At 44.6% G+C, this 27,537-nt stretch overlaps 1 protein-coding gene across 1 annotated transcript in view; it reads left to right on the top strand.

The window, feature by feature from the left end:
* The window catches only part of NPAS2 (neuronal PAS domain protein 2), a 105,366-nt gene that overhangs the window by 76,382 nt on the left and 1,447 nt on the right, over positions 1 to 27,537 (top strand). Inside the window, 14 exon segments of the mRNA XM_050915591.1 lie at positions 3,251 to 3,369; positions 5,773 to 5,855; positions 6,768 to 6,874; positions 8,089 to 8,236; positions 8,849 to 8,930; positions 9,623 to 9,764; positions 10,505 to 10,611; positions 10,783 to 10,875; positions 16,822 to 16,968; positions 23,530 to 23,724; positions 24,896 to 24,953; positions 24,956 to 25,052; positions 25,602 to 25,694; positions 27,342 to 27,528. Of these exon segments, the coding sequence (XP_050771548.1) occupies positions 3,251 to 3,369; positions 5,773 to 5,855; positions 6,768 to 6,874; positions 8,089 to 8,236; positions 8,849 to 8,930; positions 9,623 to 9,764; positions 10,505 to 10,611; positions 10,783 to 10,875; positions 16,822 to 16,968; positions 23,530 to 23,724; positions 24,896 to 24,953; positions 24,956 to 25,052; positions 25,602 to 25,694; positions 27,342 to 27,528 (1,658 nt within the window).

The following is a 27,537-nucleotide window of genomic DNA, read 5'->3' as shown; positions in this document are numbered from 1 at the left end:
AGGTAACTGCAAAAACTATTAAAATTCATGCTAAGGAGCATCAGCCAACTGGTATATATGAGACAACCGTTTCACCTTCCTGATCATATATTTAGCTTTGTCACACCTTTCTGATTATGTATTTAGCTTTGTCACATGACCTTCTAATTACCTACTCAGTATATTTTGTCTAGACCATTTAATTGTGAAACACACATGCCCTCATTTACCTGAGCCCACCTGTTTATAGCCAGCTTAACATTTTCATCAGGCGCCTTCTGACAAAAGCACTTCAAGACCTGCATTTGACTTATAAGTGTTAACATCATCATAGCCTCAGACTTCATCCTATATTTTCCATTCCACTGTTTTTCTGTGGTGCTCTCAGAAAGTTCGCTACTGAATTTTGCTACTTCAAGATGTTGTGTGTTTCTTTTAAAGAGCCTTGGAGAATTATAAAGTATGATTTTTCAGATGGCATGCTTAAAAGATTATACTAGGATTTATTTTTTTTTAATTTGTGTAATGATCTCTTTTTTTAACTACACTTTAAAATTTATCAACAAAAAAAGTTGAAATTTGCTGACCAGCTGCAAGAGCAGAGCAAAAGAGGCTGTGCAGATAGAGCTGTGGAAAGAACAGATACCAGCAAAATAATTCAGGCAGCAAAGTAATTCAGAAAAAAATGTGGGATTTTTTTCTTTCAGTTATTGTAGTTGTTATTTTCAGATCAAGATGTACATTTCAAGGTGGTGGCTACCTGCCTGCATCATCAAGGCTTTTAGTGCTTTGGGCTTTGTGAAGGACAGCTGAGTATGGAGATGGCAGAGTAGCTGTTTGAAGCCTGGATGACTTTCAGCCAGGCCAGCTCTATCTCATCTCCTTGGACTTATTCATTCACTGCCGCTAAGCTCAACATTCCCAAATGTTGTGATGAAATCCCAAATTTACTGCATAGCTGTCGATTACGATAATTATTACCCTTTTAGTATTATATTTACCTCTTGGCAATATAATCCTATTCAGTAAATGCCACATTCAGGGATGTATTCTGCTCTCTTCTGGGAATACGTCTCAGGCTCATGGCTGTTTACATCAAACAGCTGATGTAAAAAAGCCACCCACTCTCTTTGGTGCGACTCAATCTCCACTTGGTCTCCACATTCTTCTGCAACTGGTGTCATTTGCAAGCCCATGGGTTCGCTAACTAGGTTAACTTATCATACCTGTATTCGGAGGCTGAATGTGCTCATCTTATTTTCATATCTTAAAGCCCAGCCTGCAAACATTTGCTACTGAACTTGGCTATTACAGAGAGAAACGGCCCCATTGACTTCAAATGTGACAACATATTACGTAGTAAGCTTGGAAGTAACTTTTTACAGTGCTCTTAATGTGGGTTTCTTGCAATCCCGTTCATTTTTAAACAGGACTGAGTACAGAAATCAACAGACTTGCACAAAATAATCATATCAGAGATGAACCAATAACTCTTTACTCAGGCTTCTCCTGTTTCCTGTAGCTCCTAACTCTTTCTTCTTTTTTTCCACCTCTTGTATTAATAATCCCATAGAAGCCCTCATATATGCACATAACCCCAGGAACAGAACGGGAATATATATTCCTAGGAAGTCCCCAGAGCAAGTGTGCTTTGCTGGTGAAAAGAGGAGAATTTTGCCCATAGTTTTTATCTCAGTATCCAGTCTGCTATGCCCTCCAGACTCACCTGCAAGAGATGTCTGTAATCTCTGTGGATGTTCACATCTGTGCTGCCTTCTCAGATGAGGAATCTTTCTTCCCTTTTTTGGTGCGATATATATTGTGCACACCGTGGCCTAAACCAGTTAATCACAGGTGTGAATTCTCCTCAGAGTACTTATTTTTCTGTCTCATACCCTGTTATCCTTGTTATCAACTATGTATCATTATTCTAAGGCTTTTAATAGGTTGAACTGGGTTCCAAAAGCACATGTGATAAGTTGAGACTTCTTCCATCTCTACAATTTATGCTAGTGAACTAAAGCCCAGTGCAGAAGCACCCCAGAATAAAAATTGCTAGTTATCTCCTCCCCAGATAGATACCAAACTCGTCATTTTCACAGGAATGGACATGCTTATCCTTGCTTTGTCCTGTGCAGAAAAGACAAACTGTAGGAAATGTCATAAAGTTGGATATAGGGGCCTAATAGTAAGGAAAGATAGTTTCACATTAGCATTAATCCCTATTAGCATTAGATTAACTCATATTGGTGAACTCTGGCTGCTATACGGGACCTTCTCTGCCCCCATGGGAGATAGTTGGCTGGGCAGGGCAAGAGCCCATGGGGCCAGCCCAGTTCCCACTGCAGCTTAGCACACAGTTTTCTTTCACTGCTATGGGAGTGGGATTACCGTCTCTAAACAGCTTGAATTTGGATGAAGAATTTGCATTATGTCATTCTAACATGGGACTGTGGGCTAGCTTAAGGCAACACGTTCTTTTGGCAACGCATCTCTGTGGCAGGAGGTGCTAGTGGGCTCTCAAAGCAACACAAGAGCCATGCAATCATGAAAGACACAGATAAAAAACCATACACAAAATCTGTAGCCACATCGCATCCAGTTTTTCCTTCTGCCTAGTGTTTCAGGAGACAGCAGGCCATCTGCAGACTCACCAGAAATGCCCAGCTCTGGAAGCCAGTGCCGTACACGAGGTCCTCTTTGCTCTTCTTTAAAACAAGGAGAACTTGAGCACACTGGGGATGGTTCTCCTTAGCTGCAGAAGGGGAAGGTGCACTTCAGCACCCAAGAATCACAAGCAGTCTCTTGCTAGCTCGATGAAGCCTTGCTGGCTGTGGGCCCCAGTGTTTTGCCACTCATGACTTGATGAACTCTCTTCAGCCACCTCCCTTGCAAACGCTTTTTTTCACTGCCTCATGGAAGTTAGAGCACTAGGCATGCTGCAGCATGTATTTTTTTCTTGTGAGTGGTGAAAAAGAGCAATTGGATGTGTGGGGTTTCTTTCCAGAAAGCTCCTTTATGCTCTGTAATAAGGTTTGGCCTTATTTTTATCAGGATTAACCTATAAGATTCATACTTGAAGTTAAGCTCTGATGTCTTTCTGCCTAACATGACTGACTTGGATTTAAATATATGCATATCAGCTTTAAAAGCTTTTAGAGCACTTCTCTGAATAAAATTAGTATTAGTATGCTTCAAGTGTACAAAATATTCAGGGAGCACAAATCTCGTATGAGGCATGACTCTGGGTCCCATTTTTTTCCCTACCTAGTGCCTAACTCCACTTGCAATGGCTTTGACGAGGCTGTCCCAAGGGCTTACAGAACATCCCCGGGAAAGCAGATCTGCTTCGTTGCGACGGTTCGTTTGGCAACGCCTCAGTTTTTAAAGGTAAGTGCGTACCCTGGGTCCCATTCATTTCAGAACTTCTCAAAACACTTTCAGACGGGGTGACACGCAAAGTTCTTGGTTTTGCTAAGTGAGTGGATTACAGATATCACATTTCATGCATAAAAATCCAGTGAAGAGGATTATCAGTGCGAGCCAGGATCTGCAGAAGTGGTGTCACTTCTGCCACCCTTGCACGGGAAATGGAAACCGTCCTTGCATTAGGAATTGCAAAGTCACTTTGAAATTGGGTTCTTCGTTGCTGCTTTCTGTTCCTGTGATGGGACAGTGTACAGATGGCCACCAACGCTTTCACTTGTGCCTCTCAGTGTCTTCCGGTGACTGCTGCTAGTTTCTCTCCTCCCAGATCCTGGTAGTAAGATAGCTGCTTGTGGAAATAAGGACAGACCACCCAACCTTGTGCCTGGCACTGCAGTTCTCTAATGAACAAATGTGAGCTACTGCATCAGGTGTCCCGTCCTCAGAGGTTAAGAGATTTTTAATCTAATTGAGACCTAGTCGGTATGAAATCACTGCTCCCTTGGCCTGGCTCCATTACTGCTCTGGGACTTGCAGGGCACTCTTGACTGATTCATGGCCCTGGCAGGCAAGTAGAGTCCCTTCTGGGTAAGTGAGGACACTTCCCATAAATCTTAACCACAGTAATCATATTAGCAGTAGGGGCTGAAGTTAAGGTTCTCTGGGAACCCTGAAAGCAAATTCCCTTGTCTTTGGGTAGCTAACATCTCAAAATAAACAGGGAAACGAAATGGGCTGCACGTGGCAATGAGCTGCCCAGTGCTAGGGAGGAGGCAGCTGCTGAACAACGCAGAGAAGGTGTTAGCTGCCATGAAATCCTAGACACAGATCTCTTCACTTCACCTGGGTGACTCACTTAACCCCCACTCTTGACTTCCTCCTCTAAAATGAAGGCAAAAATATTTATCTGACTGGCTAAGGAAGGCAGAATCAGCATTTTGGTTGCACACAGCAATGTTTGCATGTTGCACCTTGAATTTTAGGGTAAGTTCTTGGCATTCGCATGGATTTTGGTGTAAACTGGAGGCGGGCGGGAGAGAGGAATGTAAGGTATGCATGAAGCCTTTTGCCTCTGTACAGCCAGCAACTTTAATCAACTTTGTGAACATTGATATGTATCAAAGAAATGCTTGATGGCAGCGCACCTCAGCTTGTCCTCTGGTCCCAAGAGGGTTTAAAACATTGGTGGTCTAAAAGACTTCTCTCCCCAAGAGGGACAGCAGAGAGAGAACTGGCAGTGGAGACGATGGGAGGGTGTCACTGATCCCACGGCACAGGGGGACATGGCACCAGGGAGCAGGGGGACAGCAGCATTGGGGGCCAGTGGGCAGGCTGTCCTTATCAGTGATGATGGAGACCCTCCTGCAGGAGAGACATGGGGGACACGATAACCCTGGATGCCACCAAATTCTGAGCACTGATGCTGGCAAGTCCCAGGCCAGGGGTCTCCAGGCTGACTCTAGGCAGCTTGTGGAGCTGGAGTTGCCCCTGCAAACCACCAGTGGGAGAGGAGAGGTCGGCAGAGGGGAGCTGCAAGCAGGCTGGGAGCCAGCCGTGGGGCATGCAGGCAGACCCAGCCCATGCACGCGCGTGCATCACGGTGCCATCCTTCCTCCCCTTCCCACCTCCACCCAACAACTCATCACCACCGACTGCCTCCTGATCCTCATCCCTCTGGGGCAAGGATGTCCTGCCTCACAGACAGCCCTGTGCCCTGCCTCCTGTAATTCACATTCATTATCATTCTCACAAGTGCCAAGGGCTGCTGTGAGTCTTAAGGGCCAGCTTCTTCACTGCGGGAGTGAAGTGCAAGGCAAAACCGCCACCTTTCACCCATCTGACGGGCCCCATGCAGGCTGCCTGCCTGAAAAGGCATTTACTCCTCCGCAGCTATTTAGTGGGAAGGAGAGTGTCCCCCTTTCTTGAAGAGGGCTCGGAGGGCAGACGTCCAAAAGGGCTGGAAAAGGATGGTGGCTATCTTTAGTAACACAAAGAGGGCGAGGACAGATGTGGCAAACCCAGGTGGGACCAAGCACAGGCTGCATGCTGGGAAGGGGCATTGCTCCTCGGGGCCGTGGGCAGCACAGCCATCACACCCCAGGCACTACTTCAAAGCCATAAAAACTTTGGCACCCTGAGGAACAGTCTCAGCTCTTAAGTCCATATGCATCACAAGTTCTTCTCCTGAACTCCTGCAAAAATGTTGGCATTGATAAATACAATAGATTGCTCTCTGGAACTGCCAGGAAATGTGTGAATCCTCTGTTTTCTCCTCTTATGCACCATGTATTTATAGCTAACAAAAGCTAGATGAAGCAGAGGGGTGAAGCTGCAACTCTCAGTAAGTCAGTTTTCTTCACCATACAGGAGATGTGCATCGTGGAAGAACCTCTAGAGGAATTCACATCAAGACACAGTCTGGAGTGGAAATTTTTATTCCTGGATCACAGGTTGGTGACAAGAAAAGCACTCCTGGTTGTGTTCGGTGCTTGTCTACTGCTATTTTTGTAAGTGCAATTCTCTCAAATAGTGTTACGTATCACATCTAAATCGCATGAACAGAGGGGCAACCACTGAAATTCCTACAAAAGATAGTATTTACTATTTTACCCTGCATTTATTTTTATCAGTCTTTTAAAACAAAACTACTCTCTTTCTCAGGCTGAATTTGTGATTAGCTTGTTTGTGTTTCCTTTAAAAATATCAATGGACCAAAGCCTGTCACATGGCAAAATCATCTAATTATTATACAGCTGCGGAAATCATTCTTTCCAAATCCAGCCATTGATTGTGTGTGTGGAATTCCCACCAAGTTACGGAGGGAAAGTCTGTGCTGGCCTGAGGCAACCGTGCTGGCAAAGGTACAAAGCAACTGCCTCAGCACACCACGGACAAGCTCGGCGGGCACCCACAGGGAAGCAGCACAGCTGATCTCCCCTCCTACCCGCCTAGTCCCGGCAGACGATGGCTTCCTATCACCTCGCCATGCATTTTCCCCTGTGCAGGGATTGCGGGAGCCGCAGCAGAGCCCCTGACCAAGGAACTGCCAGGGAACGGCTCCCTCACAGCAGGTTCCTGTGTCAAGGTCCCTGAGAAGCTGAGTTGCTTTCCACAACCACATTTTCCCTCGAAAGACGGGGTTGTCGTAGCCTTGTCCTGGGGGGACGGTGCCCGCCGGCACTGCCGTGCCCAGCCGGGCATCCTGGGCACAAGATGGAGGAAAGTCAGGATCCGGTCCCCTGGGGTGGACAACTGTACACCGATGAGCGAGAGCAGATCTGGGCTTTTTGCATTTCCGTGTCAACATGCAGAACTGCTTGTTTTGTGGTTTATGAATTCACTTATATTGTGCCTAACCGCAGAGCACCGCCGATTATAGGATACTTGCCTTTTGAAGTGCTGGGTACTTCTGGCTACGACTATTACCATATAGATGACCTAGAGCTGCTAGCAAGGTGCCATGAACACTGTAAGTATCGCATGGCCCAGGTTCCTGTGGAGCCACTGGGACAACTCTTTTCAGTGAAATGTAGTTTCAGTTAAAATTGGTTTAAACTTGGAAGGTGAGGTTTGACCCTTGCCTCACGCCTGTATATCTTGGTGGAGTTATAGCAGATTGGGGGCACCGCAGCTGATCGGCATCTGGGCCAGACTTATCAAGCTCTGAAAAATACAATTTTACCTTCTGTATCCCCAAAAGTAGTCAACAGGACTCACTGAATGGATAAATACACCAGATTAGACCCCCGCTCTATTCGTAAAGAATATGCAGGAATAGTTCAAGCAGTCTCAGAGGAGATCCTATTTTGTAAAATTCTTGCAGATTATTTACCCTAATGTTGTTCATCGTGTGTTTGGGATTACCTGTGATTATTTAAATATAGTCTATTAAGATTTAATTGAAAAACTCTTTCACTAAGTAAAGAAAATGAGGCAATGCTTTTCAAATATTTGCTTACAGAACTGGCTGGAACATCTCAGTTTACCACCTCTGGGTGGCCTGAAAATATCCCGTCAGCATTAGTTTTTATATGTTGACATTAAAATATAGAAAGGCTAAATATGTGCATGTTTGGGAACCCCTTGAAATCATGGGGGGGAAAAGCAGAGATTAATTTTGTCAGAGAATCTTTAAAACCTTTAATACACCCCAGTTTACTGCACTTTGAATTCTTGTCAGTCTGGGAATTTTCTTTCAGTTTCAAATGATTTTTGTCTTTGCACAATGTTATCTCCTATATTCACTTCATTCTGAATCCATCTGCACACAATACTCATCTTTTCAAGCATTTTTATCTTGTAGTTTTCTGCTATAGAACTTAAGATGATCACTCTTAGAAATTAATCCCAGATGCCTAATTAAGCAGTATGTGATCAGCACATAAACCAGGGTAAGATCTATGTTTAAGTTGTAGCAGACATTAATGCATTAGTGTCCAAAGTTAAGGTTAATTGCACTGTGTAGGAATGTACCATTCGAAGTGTCAGAAAAAGATACCTACTGATCTTTATGATATTTGCTCTATCGTAAGACTGACAGGACCACTCACTCGAAAGGTGCTTAGACTCCTGTCTCCCTTGGGAATCAATGGGGCCATAGATGCTTTTGTCAAACTTTTCACATTTCACGTCATTTTCACATCATAGATTGTGCTACAAGCTGTGTGTATTTTCTGCTGACAGTGATGCAGTTTGGCAAGGGGAAGTCGTGCTGCTATCGGTTTCTGACCAAAGGACAGCAGTGGATCTGGCTCCAGACCCATTACTACATCACCTACCACCAGTGGAACTCTAAGCCAGAGTTCATTGTGTGCACACACATGGTGGTAAGGTATGGAAAATCCTATCAACTGGTGGGCACATAAAGGACAGTAAGAGAAGGGCAGCCTCATGACTGCCAAAATTTTCTTTTAGAAAAATGATGTCTTTTATGTAACAAAAAAGAAGACTGAACTCTCTGAAGGGTATATGTTCATTATAGAAAAGTGATCAGACTAAACCTTACTTTATCCTAAGCTTGACTTGTCAATCAGGAGTTTAGGGGCAGATTAACTGTTGCATTTTTCCATTTTGTGCAAAAATAGGGAAAAGACAGATCCCTTAACTATTGTAATAATTAGTTAAGTTCTAATCCTTACATTGTTTTCTAAAGAGATGTGTAGAACCTTTCCAGTGAAGTTATAAAGTGGTTGTAGGCTGTGAACTTGACCTTTATATATACTTCTTTAATATTCCCCTTGACTTCAAGAAAACAGGAACAGAGCAAAAACTGAAAATTAAAAGTCTCTCAAATGTTATTCAGTAGCATCTGACTTAAGTGATTTTTCAGTTGTTCATTTAACCTGTAAAATGTTACAATAATTTGCTCCTCTATTTGCTTAAAGCACATTTTATGAAATATAACAATACCGTGTTGATACATACAATTATATTTTACATTCAGTTATGCAGATGTTCGGGTGGAGAGGAGACAGGAGATGGGCTTGGAAGAAGTGTCCTCAGAGGTTGTGTCCTCAGCACTAAAGGTACAAAGAGAAAAGTTTTTTTCATGAATATATGTAGTAATCACAACTAGTTCCTATGTTAACATCACTGAAGACTCTGGCATTGTCTTTCTGGGTGGATTCCCTGAACTTCAGAATTAATTGCTCACTTGAATAATTTTAAAGTAAATTGGATAAGCTCATGAAAGGATAAACCTGGAGATCAGTAACAGCCACAATTAAGTGGAACATGGGCAGGGGCAATGTGAGATATCTCCACCTTTCCTTGGCAAGGTACTACAGTTTAAAGATCATTTGGACATGTTCTGGCAATCAGCCTTCTTGGCTACATCTTGGTGATCTGCTGAGGGAAGAAAGAAAAGCTCCTCCTCGGTGCATGGCTGAGTGTCTCACAGAGGTTGCAGTTGCTGTCACATCCAACTGAACACAAAAGAAAGATTCAGAAAAACATCTGAAGGCACAAAATGACTATGGCAGTAGCTTGCTATTTATTTCCAACTCGGTGATAACTCTTTGCAAAATGCTTTAGTGAGATGCTATTTGGAAGGTACATTGACACCCGTGCCCAGGTCTTCTGCTGGCCTACCTGGGATTAGTTCTGCTCAAGTCATTTTAGGCCAGCCAAAGAACTGAGCGCACAACCATTACTAGATGCATTTCAAAATGTTTTCACCCTGACAGATGCAATAGCTATTCCTGTTTGTTTGTTTTAGGACAGTGGCGCCAGCTTGGATCCTGAACAGCACTTTAATGCACTTGATATTGGTGCCTCAATCCTCAGCGCTAGTCGGACACCCTCAGTATCATCCAGGAGCTCACCAAAATCTTCCCACACACCCAAGTCCGACCCAGCATGTGAGTGGCATTCTTGGGTTACTGCATTATTTTTAATTTAGCCAAGTTACAGAATGTGTGTCTATGTACCACAGCTGCTAATTTAACACTTATTTATGAGGTATCGATGATATGTGTTTGTCACTGACAATGAAGTACATAATCTCAAATGGTAACATACAAGAGGGAAGGTTCTAGCGCAACCACCCATACACTGGAAAATGGGCAGCGGGACTAGCCATGAGACCCGCTGTTTGGATCTATCACAAAAATGAGGACTTCTCTCTTTAGATTTGAGGGCATCAGTATAAGCAATACGAGGCCCCTCTAGACTTACATGAGTAATAACAGCCTGTGGGTGATTCTCTTCTGGCCAAGATTCAGGATGCTCCAGCCGAGCCTTGGGCAGACCTTATACACTCCTCCTGCTCCCTGGTCTGGAAGAAAAGCCAACGAGCTAACCTAAATTTATAGTTATTTGGCCCATATGAAGGGAGTTCCAGCTGGTTTAGAACAGCTCTTGTGTCCTTTTGCTCCATTCATTGGAGCACAGAATCATAATCTGTCTCATTTACTTTTATCTTTGCCCAGGCCCTCCTTATCAGTTTAATTTTACTGCCATTGAAGTCAACAAGAACAGCCTTGACTCCCGCTGGAATTTAGCCAGCCCATAATCATTTCTAGCTAGGTCTCGTTGTAATTCCCACTTCAAACGGGGATGATTTCCAGTGTGTGAGAACTCACTGGTACTTTTCTTGCAGCTACACCAACAAAGCTGATTGCAGAGTCTAACACTCCCCTGCCAAGAACACCGAGCACGCAGCAGGATTTATCTGTACATAGACTCAGTCAACCTACTACTCTTCAGGTAACTTTACAAAAAGTCATCAAAATAGGCAGACGGTATAAAGCCTGTGCCACATACGCAGCTTAGCAAATAAAAATGACTTACATAAAAGCCATGGCATTAGAAGAAACCTAAAATTTAAAGGGGCCAAACTTACAAATAAAGTTTTGTTTTGTTCTGTTTTTAACCTAGGTTTCTTTGCCTTCTCAGCCTCCATGTGAGCTTCTCCCACAGCAGTTGCTGCCTCAAGCAACTCTGCAAAATCAGCCTGCACCTCTGGCACAGGTTAGTTGGGGATTTGGAAGTGGAATAGGTCACTTGCCTATCTCCTGACACTTTCTCCTTTCATCTAGTAAATAAATTAATTAATAGGGTCCAGGTCTTTTGGGGCTTTTAGGTTATCTCCTTAGTAGCTAATATCTCCAAACGTACCAGCTCTCAAACGCTTAAAATATTGTGGGAAAGTAATCTGAATTGTACACTTCTGTGTTTAAACATGTAACTGCATACAGGCATTCAGAGAAGAAGCCCAGGTACATGTAGGCTCAGGTGCACACACACATCTATTTCACAGGAGGACAAAAAACAGATGGAAAAAGAGTTTTCAACTTCACTTCTACAGAATCAGGTCCCATCAAAATCAAGGTCACAATGAGAATTAAAAACAAACCAAAAAACTAACAAAGACCCAGTCCTCCTAAAAACACCTGTTTGTCTGTGCTGATGCAGAACTAACCAGCAGTAAGGGACAACCAAGTTCAACAAATCCTGTTTTGTGAGTGTCCCAGTAATGGTGAGGATGCTGCTAGAGATGAATTCCTCCAGTGAAATCTATTAGCCCATATCTCAAAAGTGGGTGATGGCCCAAAAAGACACCTCAGTCTTTCATTTGCAGTGGATTTTGAAGGAACAAATTTGAGTACCATGTTCCCATCAGATTGTTTCTCTCCTGTGGTCATGCTGTGATGATACACCCCATCATCCACTGATTTTAGAAATGACAGAGTAGTCCTGGACCTAAGCTGCTTCTACTATTGGTACCCTGTACTCCCTCACAAGATCCCAGAGTTTCTTCGTGTAGCATATAAAACATAGAAAGTCCTGAGGATCCCTGCTTTAAAATAACAAATTCTCATTTATCTTCTATGTTTAATATTCTTTTCACGACTCCACTCCAGCATGCAGTGAAGAAACAGCATATCAATTATCTGCTCTGAGCATTCATTTTCTTTTACAGATATTTCTCTCCGTTATTCATTAATGCACTTCCAAACATCATTTAGTTTATTTATTATAAACCCGTGTGGGTTTTGTTTGATTTTTTTCTACCTCCTTTTCTTCTCCATCAAAGCTCTTTGTGAAGAGATGCTTTCCAGTCATTTACCGAGAGCCTTGCTGCCTCGTCCCTTCCCAGTAAAATGCTTTTACTGGCACACCAGCTCCATTTCTTCTCCGCCAAATCAGAGCGCCGTCCAGTCGCATGGCCACTAGTTAAGCCTCTTTGGGCTGGCTAAATCTCGGTGAAAGGAAAAGGGCTGACTCGAGTCTGTCTACACAGGCAGCCCTCTTCTCGACTGGCAGCAAAGTCACAACAATGCTCCTACCAAAGCTCAAGATGGAGCTTCCCTTGATGTGGAGCCGGGAAATAGCACCAGGACGTTGCAGCTCAGGTTGCTGAGGCTCACACCCCATAGCGATACTCCTGGGAAAGGCAGCAATTCTCCACAGACTTGGGTGATTTTCATAAACTATTAATTGCTTTCTTCAATTGCTTACCTCCCACCTTAAAATAATAAACAAGTCAGCCTACAGCAAGGTAATCCATTATTTAAAAGACAAGGTGCCTGCAGCGCTAAGCGAATGAGTGACGAAACCCAGGTACGCGTGCTTCCCACCACGAACATTTCCTCAGTTTCCTAGTTGACCATTTTGCAGCAGTTTAGCAGCAGAACACACGCTCATCACTTTTAGAAATAGCGTGGCCGCACGCCCTGCTGCCAGCCCACGAGGAGGAGCTGCGCAGGTTGCTCCCCGCTGCCTTTCTGCTGCTCGCCCTCAGCTGAAGGTGACCGATGGTGGGAGCTGAAAGGCAGTGTGCTGAGCCTGGCCACGCAGGGCCCCGGCACTCTGACGGGCGTCCTCGTGGCTAACATTCGGCTACGGGGCGGCAGCAGGGGGGAAGGACATTTTAAGTGGCCACGACCGCATCTGCAGCGAGCAGCTAGCTCCCGCCTCAGGCGCCATCTGCTTGAACTTTGATTAGTTTTATTTCGAGCAAAGGCTGCGATGGTTTTGTCTCCGCCAAAATGCGGTTTTAGCTTCTGCTTTGCTTGTCTGAATGAACAGACAGCACAGTACTAGATGTTGCCTGAATGTAAATGGTTTACTTTAAACCAAGTGCTCCCTATTAGAATATTTGTTTGTTTGCCTTCCTCATTGTGATAAATTAAAATCCCCTACAACACAGCGGATGTTGATGACTGAATAATAATTAGCACTAATAATCCGTTTGGGATTGCGCAGGTGTTATTCAGAAGACAGAAAGAACGAACAAGTTGTTCGGTGAGCTGCAAAACTAATGAAGCCTGGTTTCCCAGGGGCTGCGCCTTGCAAGGCTGGTGCACGGACCCAGCCTTTCCCACAGGAGGAAGGGACAAGTGGATCCCTCTCTCCTTTGCTCAGCTAAAGCTTTCATGAAATTACAGCAACCTCGTATTTTTGAGACTCTCACAACTGTGTTGCATGCCTCTAGCATTGGCCAAAAGGATGGAAAGTTGGAAGGTAGGCAGAAATGAAAGGTTCAAAGGAAACCAAGCTAAAAAATAAATGGGGTCTCTTTTCTTTACCCAGCTACCTATTGTCATGAAACTTGTAGGAACAGAATGTCTTTGAGGTGTCCATCTTTTTGTTCATCACATCTGAAATGGGGGACCATCCCGACAGACACAGGGGCCATAGGTGCCCTCCCCTGGCTGCAGCCCCCCAGCACCTAGAGAGAGGGAGTAACCCTGGCGCCCTGGGGTGGCACCCGGTGGAGAGAAACGCACCTCCTCGGCCATGGTCCAGCTGGCCTCTTTCAGACGTCCATGCTGGCAGAGAGGAGTCACAGCTGGTCCACACAGACCACACCACCACCACAGAAGTGCTGGTCCCTCTCCCTGCGCTGTACAGCCTGTCTGGGTGGTCAGCACCGGTGCATCGAGCCCGTCCCTACCAGAACATCTGCTGACAGGATCCCAAAAGCATCACTTTTTTTTTTTTTTTTAAGAAACCAGACTAAAATTACTGCTGTGGGTTTTTTTTGTCTGCATTAACAAACCTTGATTAAACTGGTGTAATTATAGATATCTCACAGGTTTAGTCTGCCATGTTTGACTGTATCTGGAAAGCTGGCACTTTTCTGTGTATAACACGCACTTTTCTGAGGATTCTATGGACGTTTGTAAACACCCAAGTGAGATGAAGAGCAACTTCATCTGAGGCCAATGGCAGAGTTAAAGCTGTGCAGTGTTTTCTGTGAAACATTTTGAGTTAAGCTCTTTTAATTTATGATACAATTACAGATTTCTCCCCTAATTAGTAGAGCGGTTAATGATCTTGAGATAAATACTCTCTGATGCAGGTCAATTGCTGTTAGTGTCTCATTGTACAAAAACAATGGAAGCTCTGTAATCACAGGAGTCACAGCTAGAGTTATCAAGAAATTTGGGGATTAGAGTGGGAAAGGGAAAAAAGCAAAAGAGAAAGTTCCTTGTCTTCTTCCATAATGGCTCTCACTCTAGTAGACCAGCTAATTGTTGTTGTTAAGTGTATTAATACAAAAAGCACATGAAAAAGAGAACAAAAAGACACTACTAGATGAATATGCTAAATATAAGAAGGTGCTGAAAAAAAATTAAGGAATAATAATTTAAAATCAACAGCAATATATTTCTGCATGCAACTTTGCAAAGCAAACCCAATTCAAAACTAAGGCCTGCAAGTGGATTTTGTTTCTTATTGAAGTATAAAATTATTATAAAATTATCTGTTATAAAATTCCTTACATTTTTTAATTGAAGAAAATCGGGTTCCTTTCCCAAAGTGTCTTCAAGGAGTTCGCACGTTAATCAAAGTCTGCCATCAGCAAGCCAGGCAGTTAAAATTAAGCTTTTGGCTAAAACTGGTTTTAATTCCTTTCTGATAAGGACCCTTTTAAAGACTTGAGTAGTCCTCACTAACAGAGTTCATATAGAGAGAATTAGGTTGCAAGACTCGGCTTTTTAAGAAATCCTGTACAGACCCAAGTTAAAGCAGGACTTACCTGCATCTCATCTAAGCAAGCCATAGCGTCATTCCACTCCTAAAATCAGCGTACCTGGGACTCTTCAGAAACACGGACTCAGGCTACAACAAGCAGCACCGGACGCTCCTTTGAGTCACTTGTCCTTGTTCCCAAACATCAGAGGTTTCCACTCATCCATTCCTCGCGTTAATACTTTATACATGGACTAGAAAGAGAGAGACCCTGCTCTGACTTCTCCCCTTTAACACCAATTAGAAGTAACACTAACTTCCCTTCAGGAGCTTTGACACCATTTTTCTGCTCTGGGGGAGGAGAGAGTTGCAGACGACAGCGCTGCTGTTTGAAGGCAAAAGCGCCGTGGATCACGGTGCCGGAGGCCAAGTGCTCACATTATCTCCTCGGGCAGACGGTGCAAGCTGCGAGCACTAGCAGATGCCTTTGCCATCAAAGTGGGCTCTGAGGGCCTCTGCCAGCAGGAACTGCACCGGCCACCTTAGCAGCCCTCTTCCCCCTAAGCAGGGCTGGCCACAAAACTCAAGCAAACTCTTTGAGTGGTGACCTCCCAGATTGTGCGGGGAAAGCCGCCCTCCACCTGGTAAATAGAAATAACTCCTCTGAAGTTCTCCTCTTTTCTCACCTAAAGGCCATTTACATAGAGATTTCAGCTTCGCTGGAGGGAATGTGAAGGTATTTCCCATCCTTAGCTTGTGTAAGGCAAAGCAGTTAGCTGATACAAATCTGACCTGTCACATTTAGACTTCTCTAAGTAGCCAAAAATTTCATTTAACTGTACAGTGTTGCTAGCACCAGAGCTCTCCTTAATTCCCTTTTTGTTGCCATTTTTGTTTTCCTATTAAAAAGCCAGAAATGGTGTAAGCAAGTGCACCTCCATGGAGCTGGAAGGCTTCAGCAGCGTGCATCGGTTCACCCACCAGCACAGAGCCACTGGAACAACCACAGGAACAGGGCACCATTTTCAAGTCACAGCAAAGTTATTATTTTTCTTTTGCTTGGACGCTCACAGCACCACATGTTTTCAGAGAGGTCTTGGATGCCTTGATTACAGAAAAGCTTACAGATTTTTTGAAGTGTTTTTTTTCCAAAGACTGTTTTTTACTTTTGGAATATGAGCTCATGCAAAGCAACTATTCCAAAGCCTATTAAAGTAATAATTAACTTTGGTGGACTTTGAATCATACCCAAAAACACCAAATAAAACTAGGAATTTATTGTCGTGTTAGTCCCCTCCGTGCTTATTGAATGATTCCACTTTGTGGCAAGTATTGCTGCTACTGGAGGTTGCACTTTCTTCTTGACCCTGAGTAGTGATCTCCATTTTATATTATTGTTTAGAATAGCCTTTCTCCCACTGAACTGAGCTATTCATTCTATGTCAGGTATAAAAATAACTTAATGAGTATTTCCTGTAGCTTGACTACTACTCAGCTGTAGAAATCTAGAAAATGTTTATTGTGGTCAGCTGTTGCGTGATGCTATAGGAAGTCATCAGCAGAAAAAGCCATTGCAGCACTGCTGTTTCTGTGTGGAAAAAGGAAAGCGTTAGTAAAACACATCCGGAATACACAGTTATGCCACGCTAAGGCTCCAAACTACAGGCTAATAAAAATAATGCACGCATTTGCCACCCAATTAAGATGCTCTTGATATTTTAAAGTAGCATACTCTCGAAAAGAGCCCTTCTGATAATTCCCTAACAGAACAGGGTCAGTTGTAAGCAGATCATTCTAACTGAGGCAATTTAATATATGTGCGTAAAATTGAAAATAGACAAGATTTATCTCTGCCTAGATGTTAGTATATTACAAACACGTCTTTTATTCCTTTGGCTGTGCTTTACAATCAAGAAACCAATAACTTCTTACAGAACAATGTTCTACTGAGGCCTATTTGTATTATAATGACTGATTTTTCCGTCTTCTTTTCAGTTCTCGGCACAGTTCAGTATGTTCCAGACCATCAAGGACCAGCTAGAGCAGCGGACCCGGATCCTGCAGGCCAACATCCGGTGGCAGCAGGAGGAGCTCCAGAAGATACAGGAGCAGCTCTGCCTGGTCCAGGACTCCAGCGTACAGGTGCGTTACTGCTGGGAGGGGCAGAGCGAAGCATCCTCTCTCGTGTGGCTGTTGATAGGGTTGGCAACTTAAAATTAGCTCCAGGGTCCAGGAAATCTGGACATGTGGAAAGCAGCTCATCTGAATGAGGATGTTGCCCTCGGAAAGCCTCTTGAGTAACCTATGTCAAGAAAGATTTAAGAGCTCTCTGGAAGAAGAGAAGGAAGAAATATCTCAGCCTTAGGAGGAGGAGAAGAATTTGGGTCATTTACAGTAGCATTTTAATACTTTATCTACTGAGTCTTCAGACTGAGCAGCTGTAGTAGAAAAATGTTCAAGTTCAGACTTGTCAATGATTATATCTCTGCAGTTCATTAGCTTCCATCCAGTCACTGCTTGTTTCATGTTGGCATCATTCGTGCTCAGTATCTCGTCCGTCCAGCTCTTCCTTAGCCAACAGCCCTCCTTCAGGCAGTGCTCATCTCTTTCATTTGCTCCCTGTTTTCCTGACCCTAGCCCAGTCTGGATACAGAGCACAAGAGATTAATTTCCTTGTCATGTTAAAACCCCCAAACCTCTGCTGATGTTCATTTGTTCACACCTGGGGGTGTCTGAATTTGTTCTTCACTGGACCAGCTTAAGCCTTTAGGGTGAAGCTGACTGAGCCTGCTCTTCTTCTGCCTTTGATACCTCCTACACAGAGCTAGAATTCACTAAGTACAGTATCTGCTTTTAATTCACCAAGTACAGTATCTGCTTTGTACTACCCCTTATGTCTACCAAAGCTCAGAAATAATAGCAAGTGCAGTTCAGTACGTTGCAGGTTTCACTTAATGACAAATGGACAAATCCTCCAGTTGTTTTATGGAAGTTTTCTAAATGTGGGGTGATTGCTGCTATGTTCCTCATAATTTAATAGTAAATGCCAGGTTAAATGACCCTTGCTAGCAATGTTGCATTGGGGACCCACTGTGAGTACTGTACTAACAAGATTTTTTTAGAAGACAAGCTCTGTCACAGAAATGAATGTCTCAAAGAACATTATAAGCACAGGATGAAAACCTGGGACCTGCTGAATTCAGCAGGAATTTCGCTCCCAACTTCAGTTTCACATATTAAAACAAATTGGGATTGTATGTTTAGGCAATTAAGGGATCAGTGAAGCCGAATTAGAAACTTTGCAACCTAAGTTGCTGCATGTGCACTGCTGTAAGACAGCACAGCAATGGTGCGTCCCAAACCCAGGACTCTCTGTTCCTGGTGCCATATAAGCATATAGGTAGACCACGTTTAACTTCAGTCCATTTCTTCTATTGGTTCTGCACTGACTTTGATTAATGGGAAGGGAAAGTCTCTCTGCAATTAACTAACTGGCCTTCAGTTCAGAATCATGTCATATGTCTGAAAGCTATTATTGTTATTATGAATATCAAGAGATGTGATATTCTCACTTCCTCTCTTTTTAATTGGGTGAAAACCATTACTTCCTCCTGGTGAAGTCTTCAATAGTCACATACACTCATCTTTTTTTTTTTTTTTTTTTTTTTTTGCATAATTCAGGCAAAAATAGAAGATCAGAGCACATTCTTACATGCAGGAAACGGATTTTATTTTTACATAGCTGTCTCCCATATGCACTAGGGTGCATTTAATAACCCAAAGACCGTGGGACAGATTCTCAGATACGCTCTTAGGGAGCTGTGGTGGTTTAACCCCAGCCAGCAACTAAGCACCATGCAGCCGCTCACTTACTCTCCCCTGGTGGGATGGGAGAGAGAATCAGAAGGGTAAAAGTGAGAAAACTCGTGGGTTGAGATAAAGACAGTTTAATAGGTAAAGCAGAAGCCACACACGCAAGCAAAGCAAAACAAGGAATTCATTCACCACTTCCCATCGGCAGGCAGGTGTTCAGCCATCTCCAGGAAAGCAGGGCTCCATCACACGTAATGGTGACTTGGGAAGACAAACACCATCACTCCAAATGTCCCTCCTTCCTCCTTCTTCCCCCAGCTTTATATGCTGAGCATGACGTCATATGGTATGGAATATCATTTGGTCAGTTGGGGTCAGCTGTCCCAGCTGTGTCCCCTCCCAGCTTCTTGTGCACCCCCAGCCTACTCGCTGGTGGGGTGGTGTGAGAAGCAGAAAAGGCCTTGACTCTGTGCAAGCACTGCTCAGCAGTAACTAAAACATCCCTGTATTATCAACACTGTTTTCAGCACAAATCCAAAACACAGCTCCATACCAGCTACTATAAAGAATATTAACTATCCCAGCCAAAACCAGCACAGGAGCTCAAGGAGAGAGAAGAGGAGGCCCAGTGGGTAAATGGCGGGTAGTTCTGTACTGCCCACCCCATACCAATTAGTAGCTCTGAGTTTTACACCATTTGGGTGATCCTCTCGCCCATGAAGACTGTACCAGGTTGGACCAAATATTTTCAGACCAGTACAAGTTCTCTGGTGTCAGTACTGACCGCTTCCCAGCTTACTGCAGATGCCGAACTGAGAGGCAGGGGGAATGGAGGGCAGCTCCGAAATGCAGGGGCTGCGTATCTGCCTGAAGGGGCAATGCTGTACGGGCAGGGTCATCCTCTGTAGTTCGGGTGCCTTTCAGGCTCCTCAGAGCAATCAAACAAGGTGATGAGATGCGAGCGATCACACTGACTCATGGCCAGGGCCTTTTCCTTCTCCCACTTTCTCTAGGTTAAAAAAAAAAAAAACACAAAGAAATTACTGTGCTGTTGCAGGGATAGAGTGAGACCAGGAATTCGCTTTGTCTTATTTGGCTGGGGGCAACTTAAAAGAAAGTCTCACGCTTTTGCATGCAGCACTTTTGTGACTCACAGGCAGCTAGGAGTAAACTGTTAAATCAGAAATCCAACCACGTGCTTCGCCGCACAGATTTCATCATTCAGAGCTGGATGTCTGCAGACATTGATCTGTGTCTATTATCAGAGCTACAAAGCATAGTAGCAAACAGGCTAGCATTACTATCAAGCACATTTCTAGTCTCTTTAATATTCCGTGTAGAAGAGCTGTAAGCATGGGGGAGTGCCGTAGGCTGTCTGAAAAGGGAGAAGTGTTCTCCAGTTTTCCCTCGTTAGCTGATTTATTAGCATATCTTCCCCACTGGTTCATTCCCTTCCACACAGAAGTGTACAGGTAGCTCTGCGGAGAATTAAGCCCCATTTCCATTTCCTTCAGAGATCTTCAAAACTGCAGTACAGCAGTCCACCAAGAAACACTTTCCCAATCGGACAGATGTTGAGCACAGTAGTCTGTGTTAGAAACTATTTCCAAGAGCCTTGTGCGATGAAAGATGAAACTAGCAGGAGGGTTGTGGGCCATGAACAAAAGTGTTCAAAACTCCATTTAATCCCTGTTACCGCTTTTCCTGACAAACGAAAGTATGAAGGACAGGAGCAGCAAGAGTAACCTCAGAAGTCTGAAGGATGCTGTGTCTGCTCCAGATTTGAACAGTCTAGCTAATGAATTGCAGATGGGGAGGAAGGCAGAAGGGCTGAGCCTGACCAGCCTGCAAGAACCACAAATGAGACCATCCACAGCCACCCATCATTTGCAAACCAGGCTCCCTTCGAAATCAGTGAATCTCAGCTTCCCAGTGCTGTGTTTCTCATCTTTCCGTATTTTACATAAAGAAAGAGTCTTGATGTCTGTAATGATGAGCCCGAAGGCTATAATCCCCTGATTATCCAAAGGACAGGTAGAGTCAAAGAGCTGTTTTCCTCACGATGTCTTGCCAATGTGCTTCATCCATTAGCTGTAGGGATCATCTATCTCGGAATGAGGGGGCAGCAGTGTCAGAGGGTCCCTCCCCTCCCTCGCTGCTTTGCTGCGTATGTTAACAAGCTGGCCAATTAAAAAATATTTGTAAGTTGCTTCACTGACCCTGCAGTCTGCAAAATCAAACATGAGACGTCATTAGAAGCAGTGCAGTTAGGGGGCTGCTAATTTATCTACTTGGATTTGCTCAGACTGGGAAAGATTTCATTCTTTATTAGGGGGTTTCTGTTGTTACTTAAACCTGCTGTATTTCAGTGTTTCAGGGGAATTCAGGCAGGACTATCACAAAAGAGGCACATTATGAAAAAACACCGTTAAGTTTTGTATAAATGAAGCATGTCCTTGCTTTTAGGCTTAACTAGCAGGTAGAAATTCCACGCTTCGATCCTCTCTCAGGTTAACTCTTGTTTTGATGAGGCATCTTGAGTCTTCTGGTTCTGCAGGGACAGGGGTTAAATGGCACCATCGCTTCCTGCCCTGAGCTCGTTTTTTCCAGGACATTTATGTTCAGACAGTAATAATACTGCTTTGGCCATTATAAAGCAACAGAGGGTCCCTAGGTATGAAACACTCAGAGACCTCTCAGGGTACAAACACATGAACAAACAAAATTGGTTTACTGGGATAAACTTGGTTGCAAGTCTATAGCGTGTTAGCTGCCAACCATTAACTGTGCACGTTCCTACCCAGTGGCACACTCTGGTAATTGCAAAGTAGGTTACTCTGCTTTCTTTCAAGGATAAGCTCCTTGGCCTTCATCTGGAAGTGAGGCATGCACACAGGCAGGTCCCTGCAAAGTAAGTTGTTCGCTGCAAGTTCACACCCTGCCTGACATTTGCATCGATAGATGTTGACTCTGCATTGGATGAACTTAGTATTTCTCCAGTGCTGTGCGGCACATACAGGGAGGACACTTAAGATAATCCTCCTAAAGGTCTCAATTTGCAGTGATCTGGCCAGTACCAGTGGGCTCGCACTCCCCATCGCATTTTTGAAACACATCACTTGCTTTACCTGTTCTGAATTTTATATCAAATGTTTTATATCAAATTTTATATCAATGGCAACCAGTTTCATTGCTAGAGCTAATCAAGTGAGTTCATTTGCTAAACATGTCTAAAGCTTAGCTTCTATATACAGAAAATAAACAAGAAAATGAATTTTCATAATTTCTGTCTTTGATTTATTCATAGTAAGACCTATTTACTTGGCAGAAGTTGCGAGACCATCTGTCTTTCTGCTATGTAATGGCTCCAAACTCAGTGAGCAGTGTTTTTAAAAGAAAACACTCAGAGCTAGTTTCAGACTGTCTGCAAGCAGCCTCAACTCTGTTACTTGACCCATTTATTTCTATCAGACATCTTTGAGATGCGGTTAGCCTACAGCACCTGAAACAAGCCGTTGCTTTAGGTCCATTAACATTTTCCTTAATTGCCCCCCTCTCCCAGCTGATTAATGTAAGCTTTGTCTGTACCTTTTTTCTGAGTAAAATCTTGGCACACAGAAATTCATTAAAAATTTATCATATTTAAATAAAAACTGTGTTTTAAAAGCTAGATAAATAAGTACAAACATGATGGATCAACCCATACTTATGGAAAGAAAAGCAATGCATTGTGCCTGTCCTTTGGAGAAAGGTATGGGTTTTTTCCAAGAAAAATTAGAGGGGACATGATAGTTTAGGGAATTGTTAATATAGCAATAAGCTGCAGAAAGGTGTACTAATTACTGGGCGTACCTCAGACGTACTGCTAGGCATGAGACTGATGGATGAATAATGAAGAGAATAATTGTGATTCTGATTTCGTTTAAACCCAAGTAGCTCCACTTAAATTAATGGAGTTCCACAGGTGTAGCAGTGGTGTGGAATCAGAATCAGATCCAAAAATGCCTTCAACTACATGGGATGCGTACCTCCGTACAGTCCTTAGTGACAAGAGGCTAGGTTTGAAATATTGCAAAGATAGCTTGTAGCATTAATAATTCATAGTTTTAAAAGATGCCTTTTCCCTCTGTACAGCTATAATAAAAGAAATAGCCCCTAGAAAAGCAAAAATTCCCAAGCCCTACAACCTTTAAAGAAGAAAGCCTCATCTTGCAATGCAAGAATGGAGAGTATATCATTTACAGAAACACAAAGAGAGGAGCTGCTAGCTCTTTTGCACAAGTCAAATGCATGGCACAGTTAGGAAGAACACCGGGTGACAGTTACCTGATGGGAAATCAGATAAATGACAGTGACTGTCTGTTTACACATCTTCTCAATGATAAGGACACGGCCATTCAACACGGAGAGCTCTGGCCTGACTGTGGCCTCATTAAAAACATTCGACAACCCAACTGTATGTAAGGTGTTGAATTTCCAGAGACAAATTCGAAAGCAGCCCTGAAAGGCAGGCTGATTTTGTTGAAAGGAGAAATGAAAGGACTGAAAAGACATGGAGTTACTCTCTTCTCTCTGGTCAGGATGCCCCAGAACGCAGTGAATGTCCAGGGAACTGCTCTTACAAGGGCTGTTCCTCCCCCACAGAGAGAGGACGTGTACCTTCAGGACATATTTTGCGAGTAATGAGTGCACTTGCAGAAAAGAAATTAAGAAACTGGAAACAGCAGAACTGTTAATGTAGGAAAGATAGGTGATTTCCAACTAACAGTAAAGGCATAGTGAATCCAGAACGTGATAACTTTTAGAATATATCTTTGGATTTAATTCTGTCACCTTCATTATCCGAGACAGCTGGGCTATGTAAATAAACCCTCCCCCCTTCTTTTCCAGATGTTCCTACAGCAGCCGACGGTGTCCCTGAGCTTTAGCAATACTCAGCAGCCAGAGCCACAACAGCTACAGCAGAGGTCGGGGGCCATTTCTCAGCAGCAGCTTGTCCCCAGTCCTCAACTTCAAGGGCAAATTGCATCTTCGCAAACAGCGAACCAGCAAGCACTGAGAGAAGCAAGCGTGATATCCAGCCAGGTAATCATTTCTTTGAATAGAGAAGCATTTATATGGAAAGAAGACACCGAGCTGTTATTAAGCAAGCAAGTAAAATCATGTCAGTCCTGCAAGTGTGCCTTTGCCTTTCCTTCCCTATTCTCCTACATAAAGGCAGCCTATATAAAGGGTCTCCCTACAGCATTTACTTTAGCTTAAATCCCTTTTTTAAGACGTCAGCCAGGAGAGTTACTTGAGCAGCTGCTTCAGCTTGAAATCTGAGCAGGGGGGCATGCAAAAGGTGTGGATGACTTACTGTTCTTCAGCTGATCCTGAAAGAAACCTGACCAACCACACTGGAAACTAGCAATACTGGTGTCTCAAAATAAGCTTTACCCCTGCTTGCTCCCTGAATCCAGTCGGATGCCACCAACACAACAAGGCCTGTCTCCTGTGGTGGCACACAGTTGGATACATTGAGATTTGTGTCAGACCCCCAGGTTGTGAGTGTAACAGGCTCCTGCACGGGGAAATAAAGCTCAGCCTCAGTTAGTAGTAACCAAGTTCTGCGAAAGCTAGTAGGTTTGGCACAGGATTTTTTTTTTTTCTTATTGCTGGTTTCTCAGCATCTCCAGCTCTTCCACCTACCTGTTGTACCTCCCTTCACAGAAAACTTAGCTCCTATTTCTGCTACCTGAGTGTGCGGCAAACGTAGCTGCATCGTTATCTTCAGACCCTCAGCTGTAGCTTTTAACCTCCTACATACCCGTATTACAATGACACCATTCAAATAAAAAGTGTATCCGTATTAGAAATAGAAAAAACCCACCATTTTTTCTTTAATAAGGTTTATTCCCCTCATTGGGCTTTTACGGCAGTGCTAATCACACCTAACTTTGCTCGTGTCTTCATGGGGTGTCGTTTGTCTCCTCAACGGCACGACCGGGGGCGGCTTTGCTTTCACAGCGCTCTGGTCCCAAGGGTTTTGCAGGCCGGCAGAACAAAGCGTGGGGCAGCAGCGGGTAAGAAAGCCGCGGCAGGCTAGAGGAACGCTGTCGTTTCTCGTACCCTGACGGCAGCCGGGCGGACGCACCGCCAGGTATTAACGGCGACTGCTCCCCCGACGCACCGTCACGGTCCTTGTCTTTAGGCCTTCTCCACGCAGCCGTCACGGCCGTGCTCGAGTTTCGCGCTCTCTCCCCCTCTCTTCCAGGGCCCGAAGGCGGCGAGGAGCGCGGAGCTGGCGACGGGCGGCGGCCGCCCCCCCGCGGCGCGCCCCCGCCCTTCGCCGCAGCCCCCGCCGGCGGCGGCACCGCGGCGCCCCCTGCCGGCCCGCCCGCCCCCGGCTGCAGCCACGACCAGCAGCTCAGGTACGGCCCGACCCTGCCCGGCCGGGGGGGGGCGATGCAGAGCCAGGCCTGCCCGCCCGCCCGGCCTAGGCCTTAGCCCCAGCCGCTGCGCATGAAGACCCCAACCACCTCCTCTGGCCTCCCAGCCCCGGGGTGGTGGGATGTCTCCGCTTTTCCTTCACTGTCTCAGGCTCCCCTGGGTGGGCGGTGGAGGATCCGCCTTGGCATTCAGCTAGGCACGTCAACCAAAAAAATTACATTCGGGTACTCAGAAAGCTCAAATATGAGCCATTCCCACCAGCAGGAGCAAAAGAGATTTCACTCCCGTGAAATCCTAGCGCCCAGCCTCTCAGCAAGGCAGCCATGTTACCAGAGAGGGCACGCGCTGCCCCAATCTCCACCTCACAGCGCCCAGGATGCGCCTGCCACAGCCAGGAGCTGAGGTTAGATCTCCTAACACTCAGCCTTGTGCCGCGGCTACGAAAGCGTCCTGTTTCTGTTTCCAAAATGTGGGATTTGTGTGGTCCTTCTGTTACAGCAATGTCGCTTTTTCTTTTTTCCATGCGCCAGGCTGTTGCTCAGCCAGCCTATTCAGCCCATGATGCCTGGGTCCTGTAATGCAAGACACCCTTCAGACCTCAGCGTGGCGGGATCCCAGGCTAAGTATGTGACTTGTCCAAGATAAAACATCAAAGTTGCTTTTGAGGGGAAACAGCCTTCTTTAGTAAGATGACGAAGTAGTTATAAATAGCGGGAACAGGTTATTGTGCTGAGCCTGCCTTCCAGTGTCAGGGTCAGCCTTACCCTGCCTGGTCACATCAGGAAGGACGACAGAGAGAAACACAACGTGCCAGCGCCGTTTTAACAAGCCAAGGCTGGGGGAATTTTTCTCCCTCACATGATGCTTGCTTCAGCGCTGGAACTTCTGACCCACCAAAGTAAATGTGAGAGAGAAAGTCAGCACTGGCCCAGTTGAAATAACCGGCTCCAAGAAATCCCCTGCTCTCTGGGCACTGAGACGCTGGTGTAACGTCAGTGGAGCTATGCCTCATCTACACCAGCAGAACTGAAAGAACCAACAGGCCCCTGCGCCTGAGCGCTCTCAGAAAAGCTGCTGAACAAACCACCTCAGTTGTCTGTCTCCTCAAAACTCAGATGAAGGAAACAGAAAACATCGGTCAGAATACGCCTTTTTTTTCCCCTTAGCTGTTTTTGGTCACTGTACTTAATTGTGAACTGCTAAAATAACAGGCAACTGTTTGCACATCATTACTTTAAAAGTAATTCTGTATGTTACCTCAGGAATGTAGGTACTCAGTACTTCTTTTTTTAAACATCACTATTGCTGTTTCAGATTATCTTGAGTTAAATTTGTCAACTTTAAATATACAGCATTTTAGATGTGCTTTTAAGCATCTAAATAAGAGAGGCCTGATTTGCAACAATACATCTCCCAGTTCATGCAGACTTCCTGACTCACGGGACCCTTTTTTAGGAGCTCACATCCTAGTACAAGTACCCAAACTGTAGCATTTCTGACTAACCCCTAATGTGGAACAGCTGCTGAGCAAACACACGCCACACCATGATCTCATCACCCATTACAGCATAAACAGAATTAGGCTGGGTTGGCAATAGCTCCATCGTGGTTTTGCCCACAGCCTTCCACAAAACAACACGTATTTAAGTTTTGCTATGCAAAAGCAGACTGGCAAGAGGAGCCGAGTATTTTGTTTCTGTCCCATCCCTTGCTCCAGAGGACTTCTAGAGGCTTCTTCTGTTCCTACAATGTGGCTCACAGCGATGGGAACTGCTGACCATACTTGGCAATATGTATACGAGCAGCTTAAGAAGTAATCAACCCTAGCCATCTTTCTGCAAGAGATTACCACCCCACAGGCAGTCGCAGGGGAGCACAGGCAGCAGAACGGGAGGTGTATTTACTTCTCTCTTGCTGCAGTTCAGAGCTCAGCATATTAATACAGAATCAACGGCCATTTGGTTTAATGAGCCTGGGATGTGAATGCTGCAGCTGAAGAGAAGACATGCATAAACCAGAATCTTTAATGAATCTAAAATGTGGTCTGGATTTTGAGGTGAGATGTATTCTGCCCTCCAAGTCCAGCTCATGCACAGAGTAAGGGAAAACAGTGCTGCCAACAGTGCCGTCATTCATAGTAGCATGTCCCGTGCACTGGAATCCTTTATTAGGAATTATTTATGAAGACTAGGGACTTCCGACCCTATCCTAAGAGAAGACCTTTGCTTCCAACAGTTTGTTCTTGATTGTTTTGCTTCTTTCTTCCACAGGTATTCTCAAACCCAACAAATGTTTCAAAGTTTGGAAGTGCAGACTTCCAGCAGCAGCTCTCCAATCGTACTGATGGGACAAGCAGTGTTAAACCAAGGGTTTGCCACTACACCTCCTTCCCAGCCATCCTCTCTGCCACCTATGCAACTCCAGCACCAACAGCATCAGCAACAACGCTACCTGCAGGTAGGGCCG

Source organism: Gymnogyps californianus, chromosome 1 (assembly GCF_018139145.2).
Source record: "Gymnogyps californianus isolate 813 chromosome 1, ASM1813914v2, whole genome shotgun sequence".
Taxonomy (NCBI): domain Eukaryota; kingdom Metazoa; phylum Chordata; class Aves; order Accipitriformes; family Cathartidae; genus Gymnogyps; species Gymnogyps californianus.
Note: the sequence above shows the minus strand (reverse complement) of the source record. Positions and strands in the feature narration are given on the sequence as shown.